This window comes from Sceloporus undulatus, chromosome 4 (assembly GCF_019175285.1).
Source record: "Sceloporus undulatus isolate JIND9_A2432 ecotype Alabama chromosome 4, SceUnd_v1.1, whole genome shotgun sequence".
NCBI lineage: Eukaryota > Metazoa > Chordata > Lepidosauria > Squamata > Phrynosomatidae > Sceloporus > Sceloporus undulatus.
This window is the reverse complement of record NC_056525.1, coordinates 188,695,647-188,720,392: the sequence shown is the minus strand read 5'-3', so window position 1 is coordinate 188,720,392 and position 24,746 is coordinate 188,695,647. Positions and strand designations below refer to the sequence as shown.

At 39.1% G+C, this 24,746-nt stretch overlaps 1 protein-coding gene across 4 annotated transcripts in view; it reads right to left on the bottom strand.

Annotated features, from left to right (window-relative positions):
- Positions 1–24,746, bottom strand: part of SPIRE1 (spire type actin nucleation factor 1) — a 112,081-nt gene that overhangs the window by 71,162 nt on the left and 16,173 nt on the right. For all 4 annotated transcript variants that reach the window (XM_042463383.1, XM_042463384.1, XM_042463385.1 and 1 more), the window contains exon 2: positions 16,354–16,388. In XM_042463383.1, the coding sequence (XP_042319317.1) occupies positions 16,354–16,388 (35 nt within the window). The remainder of the gene's footprint in view (positions 1–16,353; positions 16,389–24,746) is intronic.

Here is a 24,746-nt window from a genome sequence, read left to right as displayed (position 1 = left end):
ATACAATGTTTCATAATATGACTATGGAATATTACTTATCATTGTTTTCCCTTTCTCTTTCCTTATATATGAATTAGAACTGCATAATTCCATGTGGCCTAGTCCAAATGCACTTGTGAAATAGAAACCAATTTTATCTACAACAGCCCTTAGGTCATTATTATTTATCTAAAAAATAAAAGGGTAAAGATGTAGTTAAAAGGAGTGCTCAACTCTTTTCCCACCATTTCTCCCCTTGTTTTTACATTTCAGTCATTCTGAAACTTTGAAACTTGTTAATATTTATCATGCATACCATTCTCCCACACTTACAAGATATAATAGAGCATTGTCTATATGTCTGCCTTTTCCCGAGGTTTCCCATGTTCATAAATAAAACAACAAAGCTTTAATGCAGAACTGTACTGTAAACATTAAAAAGATTGTTTTAAGCCAAAATTCCTCTCACGCTTGTAATTCTTTCATTTTCCCCCAGAATTGGTCATCCCTTTGTGAGTCTCAGACCCAAAAGATTTTGATGTCAAAAAATGTCACAATAACTCAGAATCTTTTTGATTATCCATATATACTTGACTATAAGTTGACCTGAAGTATAATTTGAAGTCAGGTTTGGAAGTCAAAATTGTTGATTTTAATATGGCCCATGGATAACACAAGGGTAAAACTTAGGGGCATGTAACAAAGGATATAAAGGATGAAGCAAATAATACAAAAATAATACAAATTATACAAAAATAATACAAAAAACTTACATAATTCTGGTAGGCATATATGTTTGTGATCATCCTAAAGACTGGATGATGAGGGGACTACAGTAAATAGTGGCTGTGCGATGTGTGAGGGAGGTGACCAGGTGCAAGCAGGGATAATAAAGCACACACATGTCAAAAAAGGATGAAAAGGGAAAGCAAACAAAATGGTAAGTGAGGCCCAAAATGGACAGGCAGATGGGGGAAGCTTCTGGCCCCTCAGGAGGAGTGGCGTACACGCAGCCCTATAGCTCACTTTTGACTCGGTGGGTGGGGCACTAATAAACTCTTCTACAACAGGAAGCTCAAGTCTGTGGCACTCATTGCAAAGCTGATTGTATTCAGAATAGCTACACTGGTGTAGCTACATTAAAAGCTATTTGCATTATACAAGTAGATGCTACAAGTAGATAGGAATTAGCCCTATGTTCTTTGGTAAAGTATGGGCTGCCTTGAGTCCTTGTACTGGGAGGAAGGCAGGTTATAAATAAACATAACAACAACAACAACAACAACAACATTCCCCTGAATGTATAGCCATCTGGATGGGATCAGAAGGTACAAAGACATTGTAGGCACAATCTTGATTTTTCTTCCATGCACAAGCTGCACATGCAAACAGTACTAAATCCAGATGCATAATTGAAGCAGCAAAGAAAGCATGTCTCTGTCTTAATTTCAACTGAAGGTTATTTTGTTGCTACGCTCAGCTTACCAAACATTTAGATCTACAGCAGCTTGATTTTTTAAGGCTTCTTCTCCTCTGTGATCATATGCTCATGACACATTATGCTTTACTTAGTTGGCACAGGCCCCTTGGATTAAATAAACCCAAAGTGAGATGCCAGATCTCTCCACTGAATTTCTTAATTTTGCTAGGAGTAGTGGATGGCAGTTGGGTCCTGGCCAATCCTCATCTTCCTGCCAGAGTTCCTTGTTCCATGTTCCTTGCTAGAACTGGGGAGGAAGCAGTGATACACAACTCTTGTAGAACTGGCACCACAGCATAATTTGTATGTCTTCAAGCATTTGAAAACACACTAATAAATCACAGAAAACCTTCTAATTTTTTAAAAATCTGTCTTGATGAAGGAAGGTGAAAATGGATTAATATGATTGTGACGAAGGAGCTACTTTGCTGAAAGAGGTTGGAGACACAGCAGCCAACCAAAGCTTTTAGACCAGTGATTCCCAAACTTTGGCTCTCTGGGTATTTTGGACTTTAACTCCTGGCAGCCCCATGAAGCTTAGCCAACAGTCAGGAATTCTGGGAGCTGAAGTCCAAAACACTGAGGACCAGAGTTTGGGAATTACTGTTTTAGACTGATCAGAAATGAGGAGTGGGAGGTAGTGAGAGAGACAGGGAGACAGGAAATGAAGGAAACTGGAGAGAGGGGTAGATAAGGAATGAGAAGAGATGGAGAAGTGGCAGTTTAAATTATGCAATTATATTAAATTATAATGTTAAGAAAAAAGAATGTTACTCTGTAAACTTAATGATCCTTTTTGATGATGCCTAAAACCAGTCTAATAACAATCCTCAGCCTAATGCACACTTCATAGGTTAGATTGTTTCTTGTAAATCACATTAAATAATACAAGTGGAGGAGGAAGATTATATTCTTTTTCAAAAGCACACTTTAAGATATTTTCTTCAAATGCAAGGAAAACCCTCTGGAGCATGAGTGTGATCCCTATGAAATGTACATTTAGAAACTTCTTCCTATTTACCAGTATTTATTTTAAAGATGACAGGATTGGACAAAATGTAAGCCAAATACTATCAGTTGCTTTGAATCTGTCCTCTAAAGTATACATGACACTGTCTAAAGCTGTACTGAAGTTGTGGCTGTGAGTGTCTAACTCACTCACTGTCACAACGTCAGTAGAGCTTTAGACAGTGTCATGTGCCCAGTGCTGATAACATGGCTTGTTCTGACTGCAGCAGCAGCACTGGGCAATAAACAGGGGCCGCATGTGAAGGCTCACTGCAACAGCCAAAAACTCACAGCAAAAGAGAGCCAGGGTGTGTGTGTGTTTCCAGGGCCATAATACTCTGGGGACCCTGGAGTATTCTGGCAAGTGCAAAAGGAATCCGAGATACAAGGAACTTATGGATGAAGCAGATGGGCCAAAAGGAGCGCCAGAGGCTGCTCTGGCCCCAATCGCTCCAGGACAGCAATGACCGGATGGCCTGCTTCCGAAGGGGGCCATTGCCGCAATCCTGAACTGGCCGCCAGCAGGAGCGGCTTTTTGCTGCTCTTCTTTTTTCCAGTGGATTTGGGCTGCCTTAGCTGGTCTCAAAGCGGCTTCTGGTCGCTTCGGGGGCATCTGTCATCTAAACAGCACAGCCATGGTCAGAAGCTACCTTACTCGCCTGTCTGTTTCTGGCTTAAGTTTCTATAAATAACTTTGGGGTGATCTTGGGCTGGACCTCATTGGACTTCTAGGCTCTAGGAAAGTGTATTACATTTCCCTTTCATATGCAGACTGTGATAGACCTGGGGTGAAAGACAAAGATCTAGCTGCTTGGATATTTCAACTTGTCTGAAACTTCCTTCTCCTGGGCTGATAAATATGTTTTACAATAATACAGTGGACCCTTGTTATATGCTGGGGTTTGGTTCCAAGATCCCCCTTGGATAACAAAATCCGTGGATGCTCAAGTCCCATTAAATATAATGACATAGCAAAATGGTGTCCCTTACAAAAACTGGAAAATCAAGGTTTGATATTTGAAATGTATACTTTTTTTAACATTTTCAAACCGTGGATGCTTGAATCAGTGTATAAAAAATCAGTGTATAAGAACGGCCGACTGTACATACAATCCAAGCCTGCCCCTATAGCCAGAGCAAAGGAAAGGTTGGAAGAATTCCTGAAGCTGCTCCTTAGAAAGTGAGCTCTGCAGCTATTCAAGGGCACTGAAATGACAAGAGAACTCCCTTCATCTCCCAATGTTTACAAGGGCCAGAATTCTGTTACTAGTCCCAAGCAGAGCAGACTTATTGGATCAGTACAACTTACCAATGTGTTGACTTGCCATTCAACAACTGCTTCAATGGATCCATGGTTTTCTGAGCCAACCAACAATATATTAAGCCAATATATTAAGGTTTCCATTTCTAGTTACAATGTAGTAGCATTTAGACTTTTGTCCAAATCAATTAGTATGTAACAGCTAAAATCTTGTAATGTAGGAATCTTACAGGTATATTGATTTTCAACAGAATTACTTCCACTTAGTGATGTTTCCATTTCTTCAGTGATGTGATAAAATTATATTTTTAGGGCAGAGGAGTACATAACACAACCTGCATAGTTGCTTGAAACCTTTGTCTAACTTGAGAGTTAGCCCCATTTAGCAAGATGGGGCTTATGTCTAAGTAAACATATCCAAGAAGTTTAATTTCTAACAGATAATGAGTATCTGTGGCACAATATATCAAAATGTTTATTTCAAGCAATTCTTAAATGGTAGCTATTCTAGCACATACATTGTTCTGTATTATACATGACTTTTCCTTGACATTCTTGAGTACATTATATTCAGATGGGACAAATCTAAACACAATCCTCTGTAGAATGAAAGAATGTTTGTCTTTCTGTTTGGAAGGCAATTTTATGAACTCCCTTAGCAAATGAAGCAAGAACCAAATGGTTTTACTAGTTTGGTAATAAAAATATTTGAAATGACTCTTACTTTTTTTATTCTGCTAACCCTATACAGTAGTGTATTACTTAAAATATTATTAGACACTTTATAGAGTCTCACCTACCAAAAGATTAATTAGAAATGAGGATTGTTCAGTTTCCACAGAACATAAATCTAAATCACCATCAAAAACTACACGAGAACACATTTTGAGAGAGAAGATTTATATATACATATACATATATGCTTAGGTATTTCTGCACTAATGATTCCTGGAGTTACAGTGAATTAGCTGAAAATGAGAAATCATCCACATATCTGCACCAGATTAACACTAAAAATGTCAGAGTTCGTTCACACCTGTACCAGAATAACACTCAAAACATAATTATCTCTACTATGCTACATTTTGGTGCAACAAGATTACCAGAACTGTTACTTTAACATAATGACTGGTGACATAATTTTTAATGTAGTTTAGACTACAGATATGTGGATAAACTAACATATTGTTAGTTTAGACTAACAATTGTTTCTTTGCCATGAAATATTAGAAGAACAGTAAAGTTTAAGGATCTGTGGTTACTTTTGCACTTTAATATGTTATTTTTAAAAACTTCAATACATTTTGAAAGTCCCAAAGCCAATATCTAGGATCTCAAATGGCAATAAGGAAAATCAAAATACCTCTTCACATCACAAACAGCACAAAACAGAACTTCATACTCACAGGAGTTTAAATGCATATCTGCTGGGAAGGAGGAAGGGAGGGGAAGTGATGCAGGGATAAAAAATGTAAATGACAACACTCTAGAGTTGTTGGTGAATACAGCAGGCATCTGGTGAACTGATAAAACATTTATCTTTAACTAGAAGATTTTAACACATCTTACATCGAATTTATCTCTACTAATTTCCACATGACTATTACAGCATTAGTACAGATTTAATTTAATACAAAGTTAAATTTAAACATACTGTTACAGGAACTGAAAGAAAGCAGGAAAAAATAAGGAGAGGGTTCATAGAGAGCAGAAGCCCTCAAATATAATGCTTCCCTACATAGACAAAACACAAATAAAAGCAAGCAGAATTGGGCATTGGATGGAACAAAGGAAGCTTTCACTGAATGTTGCATAAATAGTAAAGACTAGAAAAATAAGCCTCTTAAAGAAATAAATATCACTAAATATGGAAGCACCAAGGGATGTCAAAACAAGTCAATTAACTAAGCTGCCTCTAGGGACTCAGTCCTTTGATATTTTAAATATCACTGAATAATTCCAGCTCCTGAACTACAGAATACAAAACAACATTCTGTTTCATTTCACTAATTCTTCTGTGTGAATTATTTTCTAAGGAGAGGCTAATAAAGAGCAGTAGAACCAGTCTTACATTTCTTGGTTTACAGGTACTGGTTTCTCTTAACCTAGTTACTTAAGAATTTTTCACTTGTGGAGCTGAAATTAAAACTGGATCCTTGTGAATGTAAATAGATGTGCTCTCTGTGTTAGTGTGTATGTGTGTGCATGACTTTAAGGTGCCTATCAACTTATGGTGACTCTATGAGTTCCGTAAGGGTTTTTTTTTTTTAAGACAAGGAATACTCAAGAGGTGGTTTTGCTGGTTCCTTCTTGTGAAATTCAGTCTACAGCACCTGGCTGTGTTCTGGAAGAATTTATTCTTGACATTTTGCCTACATCTGTGGCTGGCATCTTCTGAAGATGCCAGCCACAGATACAAAAAGGGCAGCCTGACAGCACCCATTTTTCCACTGGAGGGAAGCCTCAGCCGCCAAACCGCAAGGCTTCCCTCCAGCAGAAAAAGAATCCGCAAAAAGCAGGTTCTTTTGAAGTCGCGGTGGCGGCATAACAAGTGCATCACTGGCACACTCGATACGTAAGTGCCACACGGTGCCGTGCGGATGCTGTGAGGCACTTATGGAACAATGGTAGCGCAAAGCATATTATTATATGTAGGTAAAGGTTTCCCCTTTTATAAAGGTGTCAAGTCATGTCTGACTGTAGGGGTTACTAAGCCAAGGGAGCCAGCATGGTCAAAGACAACTCCGTGGTCATGTGGCCAGCATGACTGCATGGGACGCTGTTAGCTTCCCACCAAAGTAGTATCTATTCATCTACCTGCATTTTTTCATGCTTTTGAACTGCTAGGTTAGCAGAAGCTGGGACTACTGATGGGAGTTCACTCCATCACATGGTGTTTGGGTCTCAAACTGCTGACCTTGTGGTTGTCAAGAGTCAGCGTCTTAACTGCTAAGCCATCATGTCCCTGGGATTGTTATATTTTGATTCATGCATTCCCTGTGCAAAATAATTAGTTATGCTTGATATAAACAACACATAATGTATTGATCATATTTGCATGAATTAGATCTAGATTCATGCAAATATAATCAATACATTATGTGTTGTTTATATCAAGCAAAGCTAATTATTTTACATGAAACAAAAAACTATAATATTAAATAAATAAATAATGTTTAGTGACCAAGCATACAAATACTGTACTGTTACAAAACTTCATTTAAATAAGAGAGGAAATTCCACAGTACTTCTAATAATTATCTGTTAATATCATTTTAACAGTGTAATCCTATACATGCTTATTCAGAAGTAGGTAAAGAGTAAAGGTAAAGTTTTCCCTTGACCTGAATATCTAGTTGTTACCCACTGTAGGGGTGGTGCTCATCTCCATTATTAAGCCAAAGAGCCAACATTGTCCAAAAATGACTCCATGGTCATGTAGCCAGTTTGTCCCATTGAAGTCACGAGAGATGTAAGTACATATATGACTGTAACCTAAAATCTTGATTGCTATCCCTTCCAGCATTTATCAAATAAGACTTTTGTGTAACTTCTCATAACTTCAGTAATCCTCTCCACCCACACTACCACGATATCAGAAATCCTGTAGGAGTCTGTTTTTATTAGAATGTTTCAAAGCTGCATTTTAAAGAAGCTAGCCAAAACAGAGAAGAGTCTTAACACCATAAGAACTGGCAATGAACACCAACAGTGTATTGTGGGATTCTATCTTATATTTTCATCATATCGTGCATGATGTCTGGGCCATAATGGTTAATTTGGTGGCTGTGACAGAGGAAATGAAAACATTTTGAGTGTGATGCAACTGTCAGTTTGTCAGTGTTTTTAAAGAAAATATTTTGCTATCATTGTATTCCTCATAACTCTCCCACACCACACCAGTTACTAGTGTTTAACTAGTGTTTAACTAGTTTAAACTGCATATAGAGATTACGCTTTCAATCTCTGAAAAGATCCCAGGAGAACAACATCTTTCCATGAGAAAGTGGATTATTTCAAGTAAACTCTAAGAGAAGATTTCTAACATTTTGAACAAATTCTAAGATTCTGTTCTCATTTTGCTTCACATTAGAGGAAAATTTTATATAGATGTTATATTCATGTAGGACAGGGGTAGGCAACCTTTTTGAGCCGGGGGCCGGGTTGCTATCCCTCAGACAACTGGGGGGCTGAAGCCGAGGGTGGAGCTTCCACCCTCTGGGGCGGAGCCGCATGCCAGGGCGGAGCTTCCACTATCCGGGGGCGGAGTTACATGTCAGGGGTGGAGTTTCCACCCTCCGGGGGCGGAGCCGCATAATAATAATAATATTTGCAAGAAGCTACTAGGCAATGCCATAACACAGGAAAAATGCATGCACACTGTCTCAACCCAGAAAAGAGCAAGCAAATCCATGTGGGGAGATTTTGCAAAGAGAATACCAAAGGATAACAACAACAATAATAATAGCAATATTTGCAAGAATGGAAGCGACTAGGCAAGGCCACAAAACAGCAAAAAACGCATGCCACTGTCTCAAACCACTTTCTTTCTCTTCCTTCCTTCCTCCCTCCCTCCCTCTCACACCTACCCTCCCACCCTCTCGCTCTCTCTCTCCTCCCCTCCCTCCCTCTCCCTCCCCTCCCTCCCTCCCTCTCTCTCTGCCTCCTCCTCCTTCCCCCCGCCCCTCCATTTATAGGAGGGAGGAGGGAGGGCGGAGCCAGGAGGGAGGTGGGCGGCGCCCATTGGAAGGCCTGGTGTGGCTGCTGGAGCCCCAATTCAGGGCTCCGGAGGCCGCATCGGGCCTCCTAGAGGCCCGGTGTGGCTCCTGGAGCCCTGTTTCAGGGCTCCGGAGGTCGCATCGGGCCTCCTAATGTGCGCCGCCATTTTGCCCTTCAAAATGGCGGCCGGAGCAGCTGAAATCGGCGGTAATTTCAGCGGCAGGAGGGACCGGCGGAAAGGTGCCCGTGGGCCGCATCCGGCCCGTGGGCCGGAGGTTGCCGACCCCTGATGTAGGACTTATACAAATGCAGAAATGTTACTTTACATCAGAAATCTAAGTAACACCTGTGTGGTTGTATAAGTTCTACATTCATATAACATCTACATAGGATTTTCATCTCATGTAAATAGAATGAGAACAAAATACTCCTTGCAGAATGTCTAATAAGATTGAAGAAAACTCTTAGAGCTCTGAATAGCCGAGCATTCAAGGTCTTTAAAAAACCAAACTAATGAGAGTAGCCATCAACTCTGTTTTAAAAGTATAATCATGGATTTTAACCAGCAGTTGTCTGTTGCCAGCATTAATCCAGTCTGTCACTTTGTCCCCAATATCCCTAGGAAAAATGGTATCTGAGTAGTAAGCAAAGCAGTTACAATAAGCAAAAGACGGAATGAGTGCCTAACAAGTAACAGATGAATAAGCTGCTTGCCAGATGAAGCTGAAAGCCCAACACTTCATCACTGCTAAAGATAAGCAGCTGAATGTAATCTAATTAATTCAAAGAATAATGAGATGGGGTTCTAGATAATATGCTTTATTATCTTTATAGTCCTTGCAACTGACTGCTTATTGAACTAGACTGCTGAAGAAATAATTTTCCATACTTTATACACAAGTAAATACTACTTCTGAATTTGTGGTGCTGTATATTTGAGCAATCCTCTTTAAAGCAGTAGTTCTTTGTTAATCTAAACATGAGGATTATAGCATGATGAGTTCATGTAATGACTGTGGCCTACATGGAAATTTTTCCTGGATTCTGATTTCTGGATAAGTCTAGATTTCATCTACAAATATCTCACTATTAATTTAAAGAAAAGGCAACAGGGAGAGGAGAACTGCCAGGTGTACAGGTTCACATTTAAATCCAATGTAAAGATCCATTCCCTACTACAAAAAATCATAATCATAAACAAAAACAACAAAATTAAAACCTACATACGCATGTGCCACCATTAAATTGTGTGTGTGCGTGCACATGCATGCGCACACATATATTTAAGTTGCCAGTCAATTTACAGCATCCCTATGAATTTCATAGGGTATTTATTAGGACAGGAATACTCAGAGGTAGTTTTGTCAGTTCCTTCATCGGAAATATAGCCTACACCACCTGGTATTCATTCATTCAAGTACTAACCGGGGCTGATCCTGCTTAGCTTCCATGATTTGATAGGTTCTGGTTTCTTTAGGTACAACATTATAATGGACGGATTAAGAAAAAAGACAATGAAAATAGCTTATAGCCCAAGAGCACAAACATTTCAAAGATCTCTGGAAAGGCATACTTCTGACAGATCAGCTGTATTTGCCTAGTATCACTGTTTTGGCAAAGCATTAGGAGAAAGAACACATAACAGTCCACCACAGACTTGCCTAAAAGTGCAATAATGAAGAAAAAGCCTCTATATAAGTAGCCAATTGTCATCAATATCCAAAATGGACTACTAGACAGAACTTCAGGAGATCTACAACTGTTCTTCGGGATTTTGATCTGTCGAGCTCTGCTGTCTCTGCACTAGTTGCAACCAGTGGCACACTCGTGACATAACCTGGGTGCCACAAAAAGAACCCAGATGAACTGGGTTCTTTTTATTCCAGAGGGACGCCACGCAGTTTGGCAGCTGCAGCGTGCCTCCGGAGTTAAAACAGGTACTAGCAGACCGCCATTTTCAGGCGGTCTGTACCACGCCTATAGCTGATTTAATAAGTGAAGTTATGCACCAGCACACAGCTTCAACTCCTCTCTCTCTCTCACGCCTCACTCTTCTCTTCATTCAAGCTGGAAAACAGAAATTAAGGATAGTTTTTAATTATGTCTGAACTAAAAACTGAGCTTAACTGTTTTCAAAGAGCCCAGGATTCAGAAGGAAGCTTTAAACTATGACTTGATATCCTGGCTTGCTTAGCAGCTGTTAATTATAAATTCCTAACTGATACAGAATGGAAAAATTTGGTCAATGCAGACTTCTCGCCTCTTGCCACAGCAAAGGGCTGTGTGCAGGTATATGAAGCTAATGCATATCCTGTAATTCTTTCAGGAGCTGATTGTTCAAATACAAGTCATAATGTCAACATACAAGACTTTGGAAGCTGTTCTTCCATCTGTTGGAACTTTGGATGCTGTTCTTCCATCTGTTGGAACTTTGGATGCTGTTCTTCCATCTTTCATCTGTTGCATGTTACATTAAAATATTCATAAAGGGTAATGGCTAAGCTGGATATGGTTAAATATGAAATGTAGCACTGTGTGACTCCAGAAGCCAATTAAACACAAGCATCTGGTTCTGGTCCTCCTCAAGCAATACATAGGTTGAATTTCTTTTCCAGGCCCACAACCTGTATTCGGTACTTTCATGATGTAGGCCTTTAAAGTAAAATACTTGGCCTTAACAAAACAAAACAAAAAAATAAAACAAAACAACCTGCTTCCTAAGCCTTGAGATTCATTAATTTATTGACCTGTGCTAATTACTTGATTCATTTTTTGTGGGGGAAATCTTCAATATGTGTATCACAATATTGCCATTTTTATTTTTAACTTACAGTTCAATGAACAACTTTTCAAAAACTTGCATCACTTAGACATTTTATTTATGCTTTGTTTCCCAGAGGAACTTCAGTCTTCAATGCCTGAGGATTTTTGAACATAATGATAAACACAAAAGTACTACTCAAACATACTGTGCAGTAGTTTTTATATTTAGGCTTCTCAGAAGGTTTTGATAAAGTAGATATAATGGTTGGAGATTCTTTAGCAGTCATGCATCCCAGCTGCCACTTCCAACTGAACATAAAAGTACTTTATATGGGTTATTGAACTTATTTGCTGCAACCAAATATTGCTTTCTTTCAAAAGCCATAGAGAACGTTTATTCTGTAACTACTAAGGAAAATCTGGTGTATTAAATGTTAAATAAACATATTTATTTTATGGAAATTTAAAATTTGATTTTTAATATATAAATACAATAGAAAAGGGGAAAAAGAGGGGAGAAGGACATAGGATGCGAACAAGGACTGGACGTATATATTAATTTAAGCTGATCATATGTCCAAACAATTTCTTGCAGTTGATGTTCATAAAATACATGTTAATGCATAACTAAAGCAGTAATAAACTCTAACCATTGAGTAAGGAATGACAAATGCTTATGGTTGCCCTAGATTAGTGAAGAGTATGCCAAGTGGAGTGTAAACTATGGTAGGTTCTATCAAGCTGAGTGTGGCCTCAGACTAGGCAGACTGTGTGTCTGTTACTCAGAGGAGTCTAGCTAAATATTGAGAGGTTCATCATCAGGATAGCCACCAAGTGACAAATAGACCATAGCAATTATGCATGGAATACCTGCAATTTGTATCACTGGAGGTATTATTTCCTTTAATAAAATCCTATTTCTTTTAGGACCTCAATATATGAATACATATATTTTGATTACTACCCTAAAACTGTGTTTTGTTTTACCATCTATTTCTTCTATATTGATGTTAATTGTTAATTAGTACTAAATAACAAACCACTCCTTGACCTTTGAAATGAGAAGCAAATTCTCTGTTGCAAAATATAAAAAGGAAATCTTATTATTTTATTGTTCAGTCTTACTATATTTATTACAGTTCAAATAAATTAGTGCATTACTTAGCTATCTATTAGGCCTACAAGAATTGATCAATAAACAGTGCAATCCTTTGCATGATTATTCAAAATTAGTTTCCACTATGCATCACTTAGCTTACTTTCCCATAACTGCATTTAGGATCAAAGCCTTTGTCAGAGATTAATAAGGGGGAAATGAGACAGACAGGCTAAATAAAGTGGTTTCAAGCCGCTTTGAAGGCAAGGTATTTAGACAACGCATGCCTCGAAAGTGACTGGAAACTGGACCAAAACCACGCTCTGGGGCTAAAAACAGGAGCAAATAAAACCCAGAATAGTCTGACTCAAGGCAGAAAATGTGCATCTTTGCACCTACATATAAACACCCCAATGCAAGTGTGGGGCTATAGAAAAGCAAAGCAATGAAAGTACAACAACTCCAATGGATGTAATCACACTATTATTACTACTACTATTATTATTATTATTATTATTATTATTATTATTATTATTATTATTATTATTTATATAGTGCTGTAGATTTACACAGCACTGTACATAAAAACAATAAATATAAAAGAGTAAACCTACACTATACACAAACAGCACGGGTGAAGGGGGGGTGAAGGTGACATATAGAGGGGGCCTCCATGATTGTGCTTTGCCAATGCATCACTCATATTGTACACTATTTACAATACAATACACAATACAATATTATTGTTTGAATTGTGTTGTATTATATTGTACTCCTCTATTGTTGTAACCCGCCTGGATTCCATGTGATTGGGCAGGATATAAATAAATCCGTTATATTATTATTATTATTATTATTATTATTATTATTACACCAATGCCCTGTACGGCTAGAGCATCACATGTGAGACTGTGTGACTGTGTGGCTGGTCAAAGGGATGGTAATGCAAATAGATGGCATCTGGGCAGATGTGGAAGATACTTGGTCACAGGTGATGTGTCTATGTGATAGTGCGCAAACATGGTGGGGAAGGAACAAAAAAATCACCCAGCAGTGCAGCATAACGCTGTGCCATGTGGTTGGCTTGTGCTTATTTGGCCTTGGGAGTGGGCCATGCTGGCAGCGGGGTTTTGACCCACTTTTGAAAAAAGCAGGATCAGTCCGCTTTTTCCTGCCTGTCTGTTCTGGCCCAAAGTAACCATCTTTGTTGTTCATCTGTTTGCCCAACTCACAAATATAGTGAGGGATCATATGATGCTATGTGTGCCTTGAGTTCTTTCATGGAAGAAAGACAAACATAAATGTTATTTTTAACATCAAAAAGACACAAGCAAAAGGAACTGAAATCTCACTAAGCTTATTGCTTATTGCTCCTGCAACCCAACCATCCCCAGTCTAGGTCAATTTCAAGATTGGAATTGGGAGAAAGGTGCCAGGACAACAGACACTTTGATCACTAAATTAAACTAGAGTGGATAAACTTCAGATGTCTTATGTTTTCTTTCTTTTTCTTTTTCATCTTTTTTTTAAAACATTGATGTCTATCAACCACAGACAGACACAAAATGATGGTTATGGGAACAGTTTAATTACCTACAGATAATGGAGAAGGGACAAAAGAAGCAAGACACAAAAACACAGGCAATGGCCTTAAAAGGCTTACAGAAGCAAGCAGTAATCCAGAATGATAAGACAACGACAAAAACAGAGGGAGGTAAACAGGATGGGTATGACCAGGAACTGTGACTGAGAGAAAACATGATGTTCACAAACTGACTTGAAAACTGTCCAGTTTTTTTGTTGTGAGCTTCCAGTGTTAATAACATTCAGAAAGTAAATCAATTTAGGTTTGTTGTTTGTTGTTTTTTTCCTTTGCAGAAATAAACAGTACTTCTACTACACCCATATAGATGCTTTATTTCTTTCAAATAGGGAGCTATTTTCAATTTTATGCATAATGTCAGGTGACAGTAGCTGCAGTAGTTAATAATACTGTATAGTTAACATTTCAAAGAAGGATCACCTTTCCCCATCAAGCCTGTTAAATACAACTGATATTTATCACTAGAAAATATAAACATCTAATTCTAGCTGCACTGGTACTAATGGAAACATATATTTAAAATGTTTTGTACAAGATCCAGCAGGGTCATTCTGCTGGCATAATCACTTCTGTCAGCTGAACAGAGGGAAGGGAATTTTCTCTCTGCTTTGAGCCCCCACCCTGTCATGTTTTCCTTCAAAGCCTGCTCCAGAGATGTAGGGAAGCCTTAAATGTTTTACAAAAGTTTTAAATCTATAAAATGCAGTGTTGCCCCATGACCAACACAGCCCCTACCAGGACTCTGCACAGATTATTTAGTATGGTCTCTTTAAATAGCAAAAATAACGACTATAACATTCTGTCACTCCATATTTTGCTTGTGTGCAGTCCCCATCATTCATCACTGCCTCTGCTGGCTGCACCCCCTTGGATTACTTGCATTTCTGTTTCTTGCAGTGTTTGTCTGTCTGTGAAAATGTGTAATTTGTTCTTTCTTCCTACATGGATTTGGAGAACAAGGCACTTTCAGATGTAGTAAGGGACTTTCCGCATGCTGAATGCAAGTTTCTTTTAATCAGTATCTATAGAGATAAAATGTATATCTAACCTAAATGCAGCTCATAATTTGCTGCCTCATAATAAATAAGAGATGGTCTGGAGCCACTCATTTTCCCTCTGGAGGGAGCCCACAGCAACCAAACCGCAGACTTTGGGGCATACAGGGAGGATGTCATCAGTGCGCCATTGGCGCACTGTGACACCTCCACAACGCAAGCACAGCACCCAGAGGTGTAGATGTGTCGCCGCACTGGCGTCATGCACACGCACCACATAAGGATGGCACCATGTAAAGATGGTGCCATCCATGCATATTAGGGCTCCAGAGCATGCGATTGCTGCATGCTCTGGAACCCTAATTTTGGCACCGACACGGCGCTTTTGGCCCATCTGTTTTGGGCCTAAGAGACATTTATCATTTCATTTCTGGGTATCTTTATTCAAAACATACAGAATGTCCTGAATTAGCCAGTCTAACTAAGTGGGCTTCTGGGGTTTCTGTGGATGCTCAAGACCCAGTAAATACAACTGCATAGTAGAATCATAGGATCATAGAGTTGGAAGAGACCACAAGGGCCATCCAGTCATACAGGAGCTTGTAATCAAAGCATCCCTGACAGATGGCCATCCAGCCTCTATTTAAAGACCTCCAAAGAAGGAGACTCTATCACACTCTGAAGAAGTGTCTTCCACTGTCAAACAGGTCTTACTGTCAGTAAAATGGTGTCCCTTATATAAAATGGCAAAATCAAGGTTTGCTTTTATTCAAGCCATTGATACATGAATCTGTGAATAAAGAAACTGTGGATACAGAGGGCTGACTGTACTTTGTTTTGACAGAAAACTAACAGTCAGTTAATAACTGAGACTAGGGCCCTATACAGACAGACCAAAATAAAGCTGCTTCAGGTGACTTTGGAGGTATGGTGTTTCAATGATGCATGTGTCCCAAGAGTCTGGAAGCTGCACCAAAGCTGCACTCCAGTCTTTAGGACTGGAGCGTGGCTTTGGTGCAGCTTCTGGACTCTTAGAACGCATGCATCATTTAAACAGAATACCTCCAAAGTGACCCGAACCAGCTTTATTTTGGCCTGTCTGTATCAAGACAATGGCTGTTTATTATACTATAATAGTATGTTCTATTCCTATACCTATCCCTGATCATTCACACCATCAATAAAGGATCAAATAGAATCTTCTTCCCATTCAAGAGAAATGGTTAGTGAGCTGTTAGTAAAAAACAACACTGATACAGATTAGATGACAAACCAGTAAAATTCATAGGACACTGCACAGAATTCAGAACTTAATAATGGGAGGAAGTAGCATCAACTGTGTCCATCCCAGAAAGTGTATAATGAAACAAATAGCTCCCAAACAGAAGCTTTTAAGAAAGCTATGGGAAAGTGCCTCAAGTTTCATTAAGCCCAACAAATTCTCCTTACCTCAGTTTCTGGACAACGAGGATGTTCTGATTTACCTGAAATAAAAGAAAAGATGGTTTATTTTCATCGGTTATAAAAATATTGATAAAAAAATTAGAAAATGTCAGTTGCATTCTCTACATTCATGCAACTGGGGACTGAACACTATTTCAAGCCACACAATACCATTTTAAAAAGATGCACCTAAATGCTGTTTTTTCTCTCTTTCTGTATAGATGGATGGATGCACACAGACAAACACACTAAAGGTTTACAGCCAAAGATGTGGATGAACATGAAACATGTCTCTTCAGCTGCACCCAGTGCTTTGGACTTTATGGTTCCTGAGAACCCTTCCCTTAGGAGGAAGTCCCATTATATTCAGTGGCAACAGTATCCCAGTAAAAATTTATATGATTTGGTCTGAATAATTGTGCAGCTACTCTGAACAGAGGAGACAGAAAAGTAAAAACAACTCCTTCCGAGGCACAGCATCATAGCATATGGTTCCCTACATATGACAGTATCTGTTAGCAGCTACTCTGATGCTGAGAAAGGACAAAAAAGACTGGAGTAGACTTGTATAGTATTGCAATTCACAAATGTTGTGTGTTCCTTTTCAAATTCTCCTAGATGAATAGGTGAAGGAGCAAAGGCAATCGTTAGTGCCTTAGTTGACCATGTACTGTACAGTTCATTGTAAGGCTTCAGCCACAGATACCTTATATGCATTTTTTTTTAAAAAAATGTATATGTGGTCCAGTGACATCTGCTATTTATAGTTCACTAAAGAGCTTATTATTTCAAAGAACTGCAAATACCTCAGGAAAATGAAAAATCCCATAAGTCTATGGATGGAGCCATTTAGCTGTGAAGTATGGGTACATTCATAGTTGGGTTATTATATTAAATACTTTAGCGATGTACCTGAGATACAGTTTAACAGCAACAATGGTACTTGCCACTCATTTTCTGTTTCCTAGTTTCAGGGAATGAGCTTATCCTCTCTCAAAGGTACTGAGAGTGGAAAGAATATTATGAAAATGTTATATACCAAGTCAGATTGGGAGATAAGAGCAGGATTGTACCATTCATCCACACACCCTTGGCAGCACAAACACTGATACAAATAGGCAACTCTAGATGCCAGGAGAGAAACTGAAAATATTTGACAAGCGTATTACTTCAGTCACTACTTTATGGCCTTCACTTTATTCTTCTTTTCAAGAAATAAATATTAACAGAAACATTACCAAAAAAGGGGGGCACTTTTAATGCTGACATGTCAATTTTGGTTTGTCCTATAAGCTAGCCAAATATTCTTCTTTTGCACCAAGTCACCATCCCTGTCCCTATCCTTTGCTCAGAGCTGTTGAAAGAGAGTCTCAATGCTGCCTTTTTCTATCATCTTACATCCATATGTCATCTGTGTAGACACATCCTCCCTTCTATTTACTTATTACACATGACTGATCCCTCTTTTACCATTCCCTTTAAAAAAAAATCTTGGCTACTTAAACATGACCCATATTACAAACATAAAAACATACAACTATCTCTCCCTTAGGAAATATTTACAGTAGTAAAAGGCAAAATGACTGATAAAGCATTGGGAAGAATCAAGCTATCCTCTTTGCACCATCCCTTTGGAGATGGGTTAGTCTAAGAAATAAATGGCCTAAAGTCAGCCAGTGAGTTTGTTATCATAAAATATTCTAGCCGCCCTTTAAAATCCCAGCAGCATTCAGAATGGAAGACACCTTTGTCTTCTTGCCCAGCACATTCCAGCCCCAACTAGTTCTCAGTATATAAACCACTTTTGCCACTCTGTGCAAAGCACTTCCTGCCCAGTGCAAAGCAGTTGTGTACTATTTGATACACCATCTCTTCATGCACTAGGCAATGCAGAGTTAAAAGTGACTTGTAAAAGAACCACCAGCTTCTGTCCTGAAGGGAGGAGGAAGAAATAAAAGTCACACTACTCATTAGGTCGATGAGGATTCTCTTCAAGAAGGGACAATCTCCTTATGGGCTGATTTGCAGATGCCTGCTTTTACATTCAGAAGTTTAGAAGTAATGTTTTCAAAAAGTGCATTACTGTAAATCTCACAAAGTTTGCCAATGTACAATTCTAGTCGTGCTTCTATTTTTCTCACTTTCCTGGAAAATACATTCTGCTTTTCAAATTCTGGAGACTTGATACTTAAGTCACACAATTTATGACTCAACTTCAAGAGAAAAACTCATAAGGAATGCACATACAGGACACTCCCACTTTCCTTCCTCCTTCATACTCTCTTCTATGGTTCCCTCTGTACTGAAAATAGGCATAAACTGGAAACACACATTAATTGATTTTCATTATCTTTTATATGTAAGCTATGAAAAAGTGTGCTAACTGAAACCATAAGCACATTTAACTATCAGCAGACTGCACTCTTAAATGACTAATGGATTTGGATTTGAATTTTAGGTAGTTTCAGAAAGCTGCTATATTTCATTTGTAATACTAAAATGTAGATATAAATAACTGTCTTTAGTCAGCTGATGTAATGAGTGGAATACTACACACGGGTGCTGATAAAGTATGAAACCCTAGTCACCTGCAACCCCCAATCTTTTTCCCACCCAGCCTCGAGATCTACCCAGCCTTCCCAGTCAGTCTGTTTTCTAGCAAAAGGGTAAATCTTCTCCTTTAGAAGCCTCAAGAAACAGTAATTCACTTTTTTAAATAGGTCACACCAGTCCCCCGCACTGTTTAACAGAAAAATCATCAATTTTTCAAAAGCAAATTTGGACTTCCAGCTATTTCCAGTTTGATTTTTTGTTTTAATTTTGTGGTGGATTATAAAGACTCTGGATGGTCTTAAGGACAGACAATTGCTCCGAAGACTAGATGAAGGCCTGGTACAGGCTGGTGCTATGCGCCAGCCTGGGGAGAAATTAGAGCTTGGGAGAAAGGAGCGTTTGCACACTCCCAAACCCTACTGCGCTGTTTGGGTGCCATCTTGGCATGCACACATCCAAACGTTGTGCACACCGATGACGTGCCTTGTGCGCCGCATCCAAACGACACGGCACATGACGGGCGTCATCATGGCACATGAGCGCACCAATGGCACTCATTCTGCAGGACAAAAAGAAGCTCCTTTTCAGGGCTTCTTTTTGCTCTGTGTGCAGACCGCAGCATGTGGTTGCCGTGGCCTGTTTCCGTTGGTTGATCCCCAAAGTCCCCCTGAGTGTGATCTTTTGTATTCTGCCACCATAACCTGAACTTTTTTGTATTTGTTGGTGAAAGTTGATAAGTATTCTTAACAATCCTTTAATATTAAATTTTGGGGAATTCTATAACTGAATCTAGCAGATGTGTGATTCTATAAACTTTCTAGTCAATAGATGAAAAATATAATAGCAAGACAGAAGGCTATGTGTGAAAAGAGGAGGGGGATTAAGACAAGTGTTTTTATATTCAAATTGGCCTCTGCAAAAAACTGCCTTTAGTAAGATAAATGTGCTTTCCATGTATACTCTTTCCCATATTCATGTCCAAATTCTGATGGCTTACCAGTGATCTCAGCTATGTTGCAAAGTGTGTCATGGAGAACATTTTTCAGTTTACCTAATAACTGGTGCAATCTGGCAAAGCCCATTCTTGAGCTTTAATAAGCTTTACAAACCATGAGCCACTGAACCAAACAGATTATATAAGATCAGATACTTTGCAAATTATGTCAGAACTGAACAAACTGATCTGAACACTCAGATCTAATGTCATGCTTGCTGGCTACAGAAAAAGCCTGGTTTCCAATATGCAAAAAAAAAAAAAAAAAAAAAGATTTGTTTTCATAAACATAGCAATTTTCCTTGCTAGCACAAAAATACATATATAGAAATAGTCTCCCAACATAAATATTAATTAATTTCATAATGCACCAACTATTAAAGATAGACAAGATGTATCATCGGCTTTGAGGAGTTTCAAAATGTGGTAATCAATTTCCATATCAGTCAGAAAGCTTATAATTGATAACATTATCAACTTAACTCATACATTTCCCACTGCACGTATGCATCAATCTTTACCATATCAACAACCTGGAGTATCAAGACTCAAGGAACTAGTGCAACTACTAGAGTCAATACACAGCCACTCCCAATGACTGGAGGGCCTGCATGCAATACAAACCATGATTTAGTGCTATGCACACTAACAGAAAGCAACCCACATAGTCTCAAGCTTTCACATTGCACCTCTTCCTTTTGGGGAGCTGGTAGGAAGAATGAACCAGGATTCAGTTCCACTTTGTCAGACTCCTACCATGTCATTTTATTTAAGAACCAAAAATCTTGGCTTGAAACAAACTCTCAATATTCCCTAACAAGACAGCTACAAACTTTTAGATTATTTGGCTGTCTGATTTAACAATTAGAGCTAATTTTAAATCATAATTCCATGTTGTCACAGATCCTTTGGATCCCATGCTGGGAGAAAGGCAGGATATAAACTGAATACATAAATAAAATAACACACCAGCTAAAGCAAAATGGAATCCTGGTTTATTCCTTCTCTTGGCCACACAGGAAGAGGGAAAAAGAAGGAAAGTGGAAAGCTCTCAAATTTAGTGCTTCAGGCTCATTTCTGCTCATTCATGCTGCACTATGCAGCCTTCTCCAAGCTTGGAGCTCCCATCATCCCAGTCAGTACTGTATGGCAAATGATTAAGAATGTTGTAGTCAAATGCTGTCTGGGGGAACAAGACTGTTGTGAATGCAGTCAATTTTTTCAACTGGAAATTAATTATTATTGCATTATAAAAGTGATGGATGTGTGTAAGCTGTTAAATCATCTGTTGACTTGGGCAAGGAATATTCACAAGTGGTTTGCCATTGTGTTCCCCCAAAATATAGCCTACATAACATTGTGTCTGAAGGGATGTCACATGGAATGATCAGAAAGATTGTCTTCTACTGTTCCAGAGACTAGGTTGTGAACCAATGGATTCAAATTGCAAGAGAAAAGATTCCAACTAAACATTAGGAAGAACTTCCTGACAGTAAGTGCTTTAGCTGTATATTCCTGTATGGCAAAAGGTTGGACTAGATAGTCCTTGGGATTTCTTCCAATTTTACCATTCTATGATTTTATCATGAATACCAAACTGAAATAAGATATGTGCTCTTTCCAAATATGCTGCAGTATCCTTGATTAAAATAAAGATACATAAAATTTCAGATTAAAGTGTAAAACACAGAACTCATTTATCATTTTCACACAAAAAATGATGCTATGACAAAATATGCAGACTGTAGCGTCAGAGTCTCTGTCTAGCCTTCAAACAGTTATAATTACTGTCTTAAGAGTCAACTCTGCAATGTTGTCCAAAAGCAAACCCCAAAAGAAAAGGCCTCAACACACCAAAGGCTAATTCTGGTTGAGTTTTAAAAGCTGCATCAGAGCTATTAGTATGTGTAAGGACTCACATGACCAAATGTTCTGCCATACCAAAAAAAATAAAAAATAAAATAAAAACACCCTTTGTGATTCTTCTGCATATAGAAAAACAAATTTCAGTGGCAAGCAACATAATTTGATATGCTACTCATCTGTGTGGAGGGATTGGTGAGGGGTTATCTACACCATGTGCACCTCCTGTTGCCATATGAAGTAAAAAATTAGTCCTAATGTAATCTTATTCCAAGTCAACTTCAACTCCCACTGTTCGCCCCTCGTGGCTTTGTCGACACCCTGGGTCCCTCCCCAGGAAGAGAGCTGGACCAGTGATGGAGCCACAAAGGACCTGCTCACCCCTATGCCACCCTCCCCAGGGAGGGAGCCAGGCCTCTTCCCTGGGGAGAGAGCCAGGGCTGCAGCAAAGCCATGAGGGGCAAGCTTCTCCTTCTGCCACAAGCAGCAGGAGGACCTCACCAAAGCATCACCCCTCCAGTGGGGTTCACTTGGCGCAGTCCACCTCAACTTACGCACACCCAGTCACACCACTGCCGCCCACTACAGACCAGGGCTGGTTACAGGAAGAATGCAACTCCCTTGTTACAACAGCTCTGCCAGCTACTGGTCCATTTCTATACACAGTTCAAAGTGTTACGATCAATAAAGCCCTATCCAGCTCAGGCCAGGCTATCTGAAAGACTGTATCTTCCTATATGAGCTTGCTTGAGCTCTGAGATCTTTAGTCCAACCACCTTCATAGGCATTTCAGGTGGGAACATGGGAGAGGTCCTTCTTGGTCCTAGGCATTGGAACGCCCTTCCTTGAGAGGCTAGAATGGCTCCTTCCTTGTTCTTCTGGCATAGTTAAACAGGCTTTGGGAGGCTGACTACAGGGCTCGACAGACCACCCTAAAAGGGCAGGCTGGAGCTGCCCGTTTTTGCTCCTGAGGGAGCCCACAGCAACCAATCCGTGCGGGCTCCCTCCACACCAAAAAGAACCTGCTAAAAGCTGGTTCTTGGCGCGTGCGGTGGCCGCCATGAGTGTGCCATTGCCGCACTGTGGCATGTCAATGACGCAAATGTGGCACCATGATGTGCAGGGGCTGCGCCATGCTTGTGTCATCATGGCGGCCCCCATATGGACGAGAGACCACCATGATGGTGGCAGCGGCACACGCTAGGGCTAGGGAGCGTGCGGATATTCCATACTCCCAGCCCTAATTTTGGCTCCAGGACACAGCAAACCGGCAGTCTGTACCGGGCCTACAACAGCTTTTGGTAGTATGCTTCTCTATGGGTTTTTCTTTAGTATTTTGTTGGTTTTAAATGGTTTTATTTCTAATAATAGCTTGATCACATTTTAAATAATGTTTTAACCAAGTTTTTACTTACCAGTGTTTAAATGTGTTTTTAATCTGAACCTGAGTCCAGGCTTGTTGAAGAGGAAGTATATAAGTAAGTAAATAAGAAAGAAAACAGGAAGAGCAGCAACAATTGGAAAATAGAAGCCTACAGGAGCATATGTCCCTTCATTCCATTTATTAAGGAGGAAGCAGACCAAAGGCCTACCTTGTGCAGCATTCTTTTGATAGACTGGCTAACCAGCTTCCTATGGGAAGCCCTGCAGCAAGACATGAGTACAACTGCAGACTTTGTTTCACCTTGCCTCCTGACTAATATAAAATGGCATAAATATTATTGCCATTTATTATTTATTCTATTATATTCCCCAACCTGAGGCTCAAAACAGTTTATAAAAATTAAAACTGATGCAGATTATAAATGCGTAATAAAACAAATACATAAATAAAAAGTGATTGTTAACATGTTATCATTTATATAATTCAAGCCATTTAAAACTAACCCACTAAAAGGCAAAAGACAAAAACAATTCTGACCAGTAATTAGTGATGGCTAATCTCCATTTTCAACACTACACCAGACAGCAAGGAATATCAGTTTGACTATAATGTTCTGCAAAGTAGTACAGTGGGCCAGCCACATTGATGGACTAACTGTTCACAGACTTGACCTCCTGTTGATCACCATGACTCATATTACTATATACGCAGACATGTGGACGCATGCACATTGCCACTCACTGAATAATATGGGGACTGAGTGTCCATGTTTTTTCTCATCCACTGGGAATACCAGAACCAAATCCCTGTGGATGGGAAGTATCCTCTGGACTTCCTTTTGTACATTCTGAATCTCCCACCATTTTGCTTCAGAGGGAAATCCCAGGTTCTACCATTACAAAACAGCAGAAAGATTTTTTTATTTATTTATTGAGAAGCCACCTTGGGAAAAAGATGGGATATAAATTAAATAAATAAAAATAAATAAAATCCCTTGCCTGCTTTTTTTTGCTGAGCCACTGCCACATCTTTTCTTAGCAGCTCCATAACTACTAAAGAGTAAGTACTAAAGTAATTTTCCATATAACCTCCTAATTATGCAGCGTACAGAACACCTACTGAATTAATTCCAAGAAAAAGAAAAGTCTCATTAAAAAATTACAATGTACATAAATTTGTATACAACGTAACCATACAAGCAAAGAATGGACCAAAATAGTTGCAAGTATGAGTATGAATGTGAATGAATGAATCTTTATTTGTATACCGCTATTCCCATGATCACAGCGGTTTACAACAGTAATAAAAACATACTGAAAAGTACAAAATCCAATAGAAAGAAATCCCCCCCACATTAAACAATACAGTACAGCAATACAAAGCACAGGTGGTGCCTTGCTAATCCAAAATACTTGGGACCTGAAGTATTTTGGATTTTGGAATATTGGCATACACAAAATGAGATATCCTGAAAATGGCACACAGGTTATGTGGTAAACTAATATTTAACTTGTTGACTTGTGCAAGAATTGTTTTCGCCAAATCTTGGAAATGTAAACAGATTCCTTCAATAGAACAATGGCTGATCAAACTACTGGAAGTCGC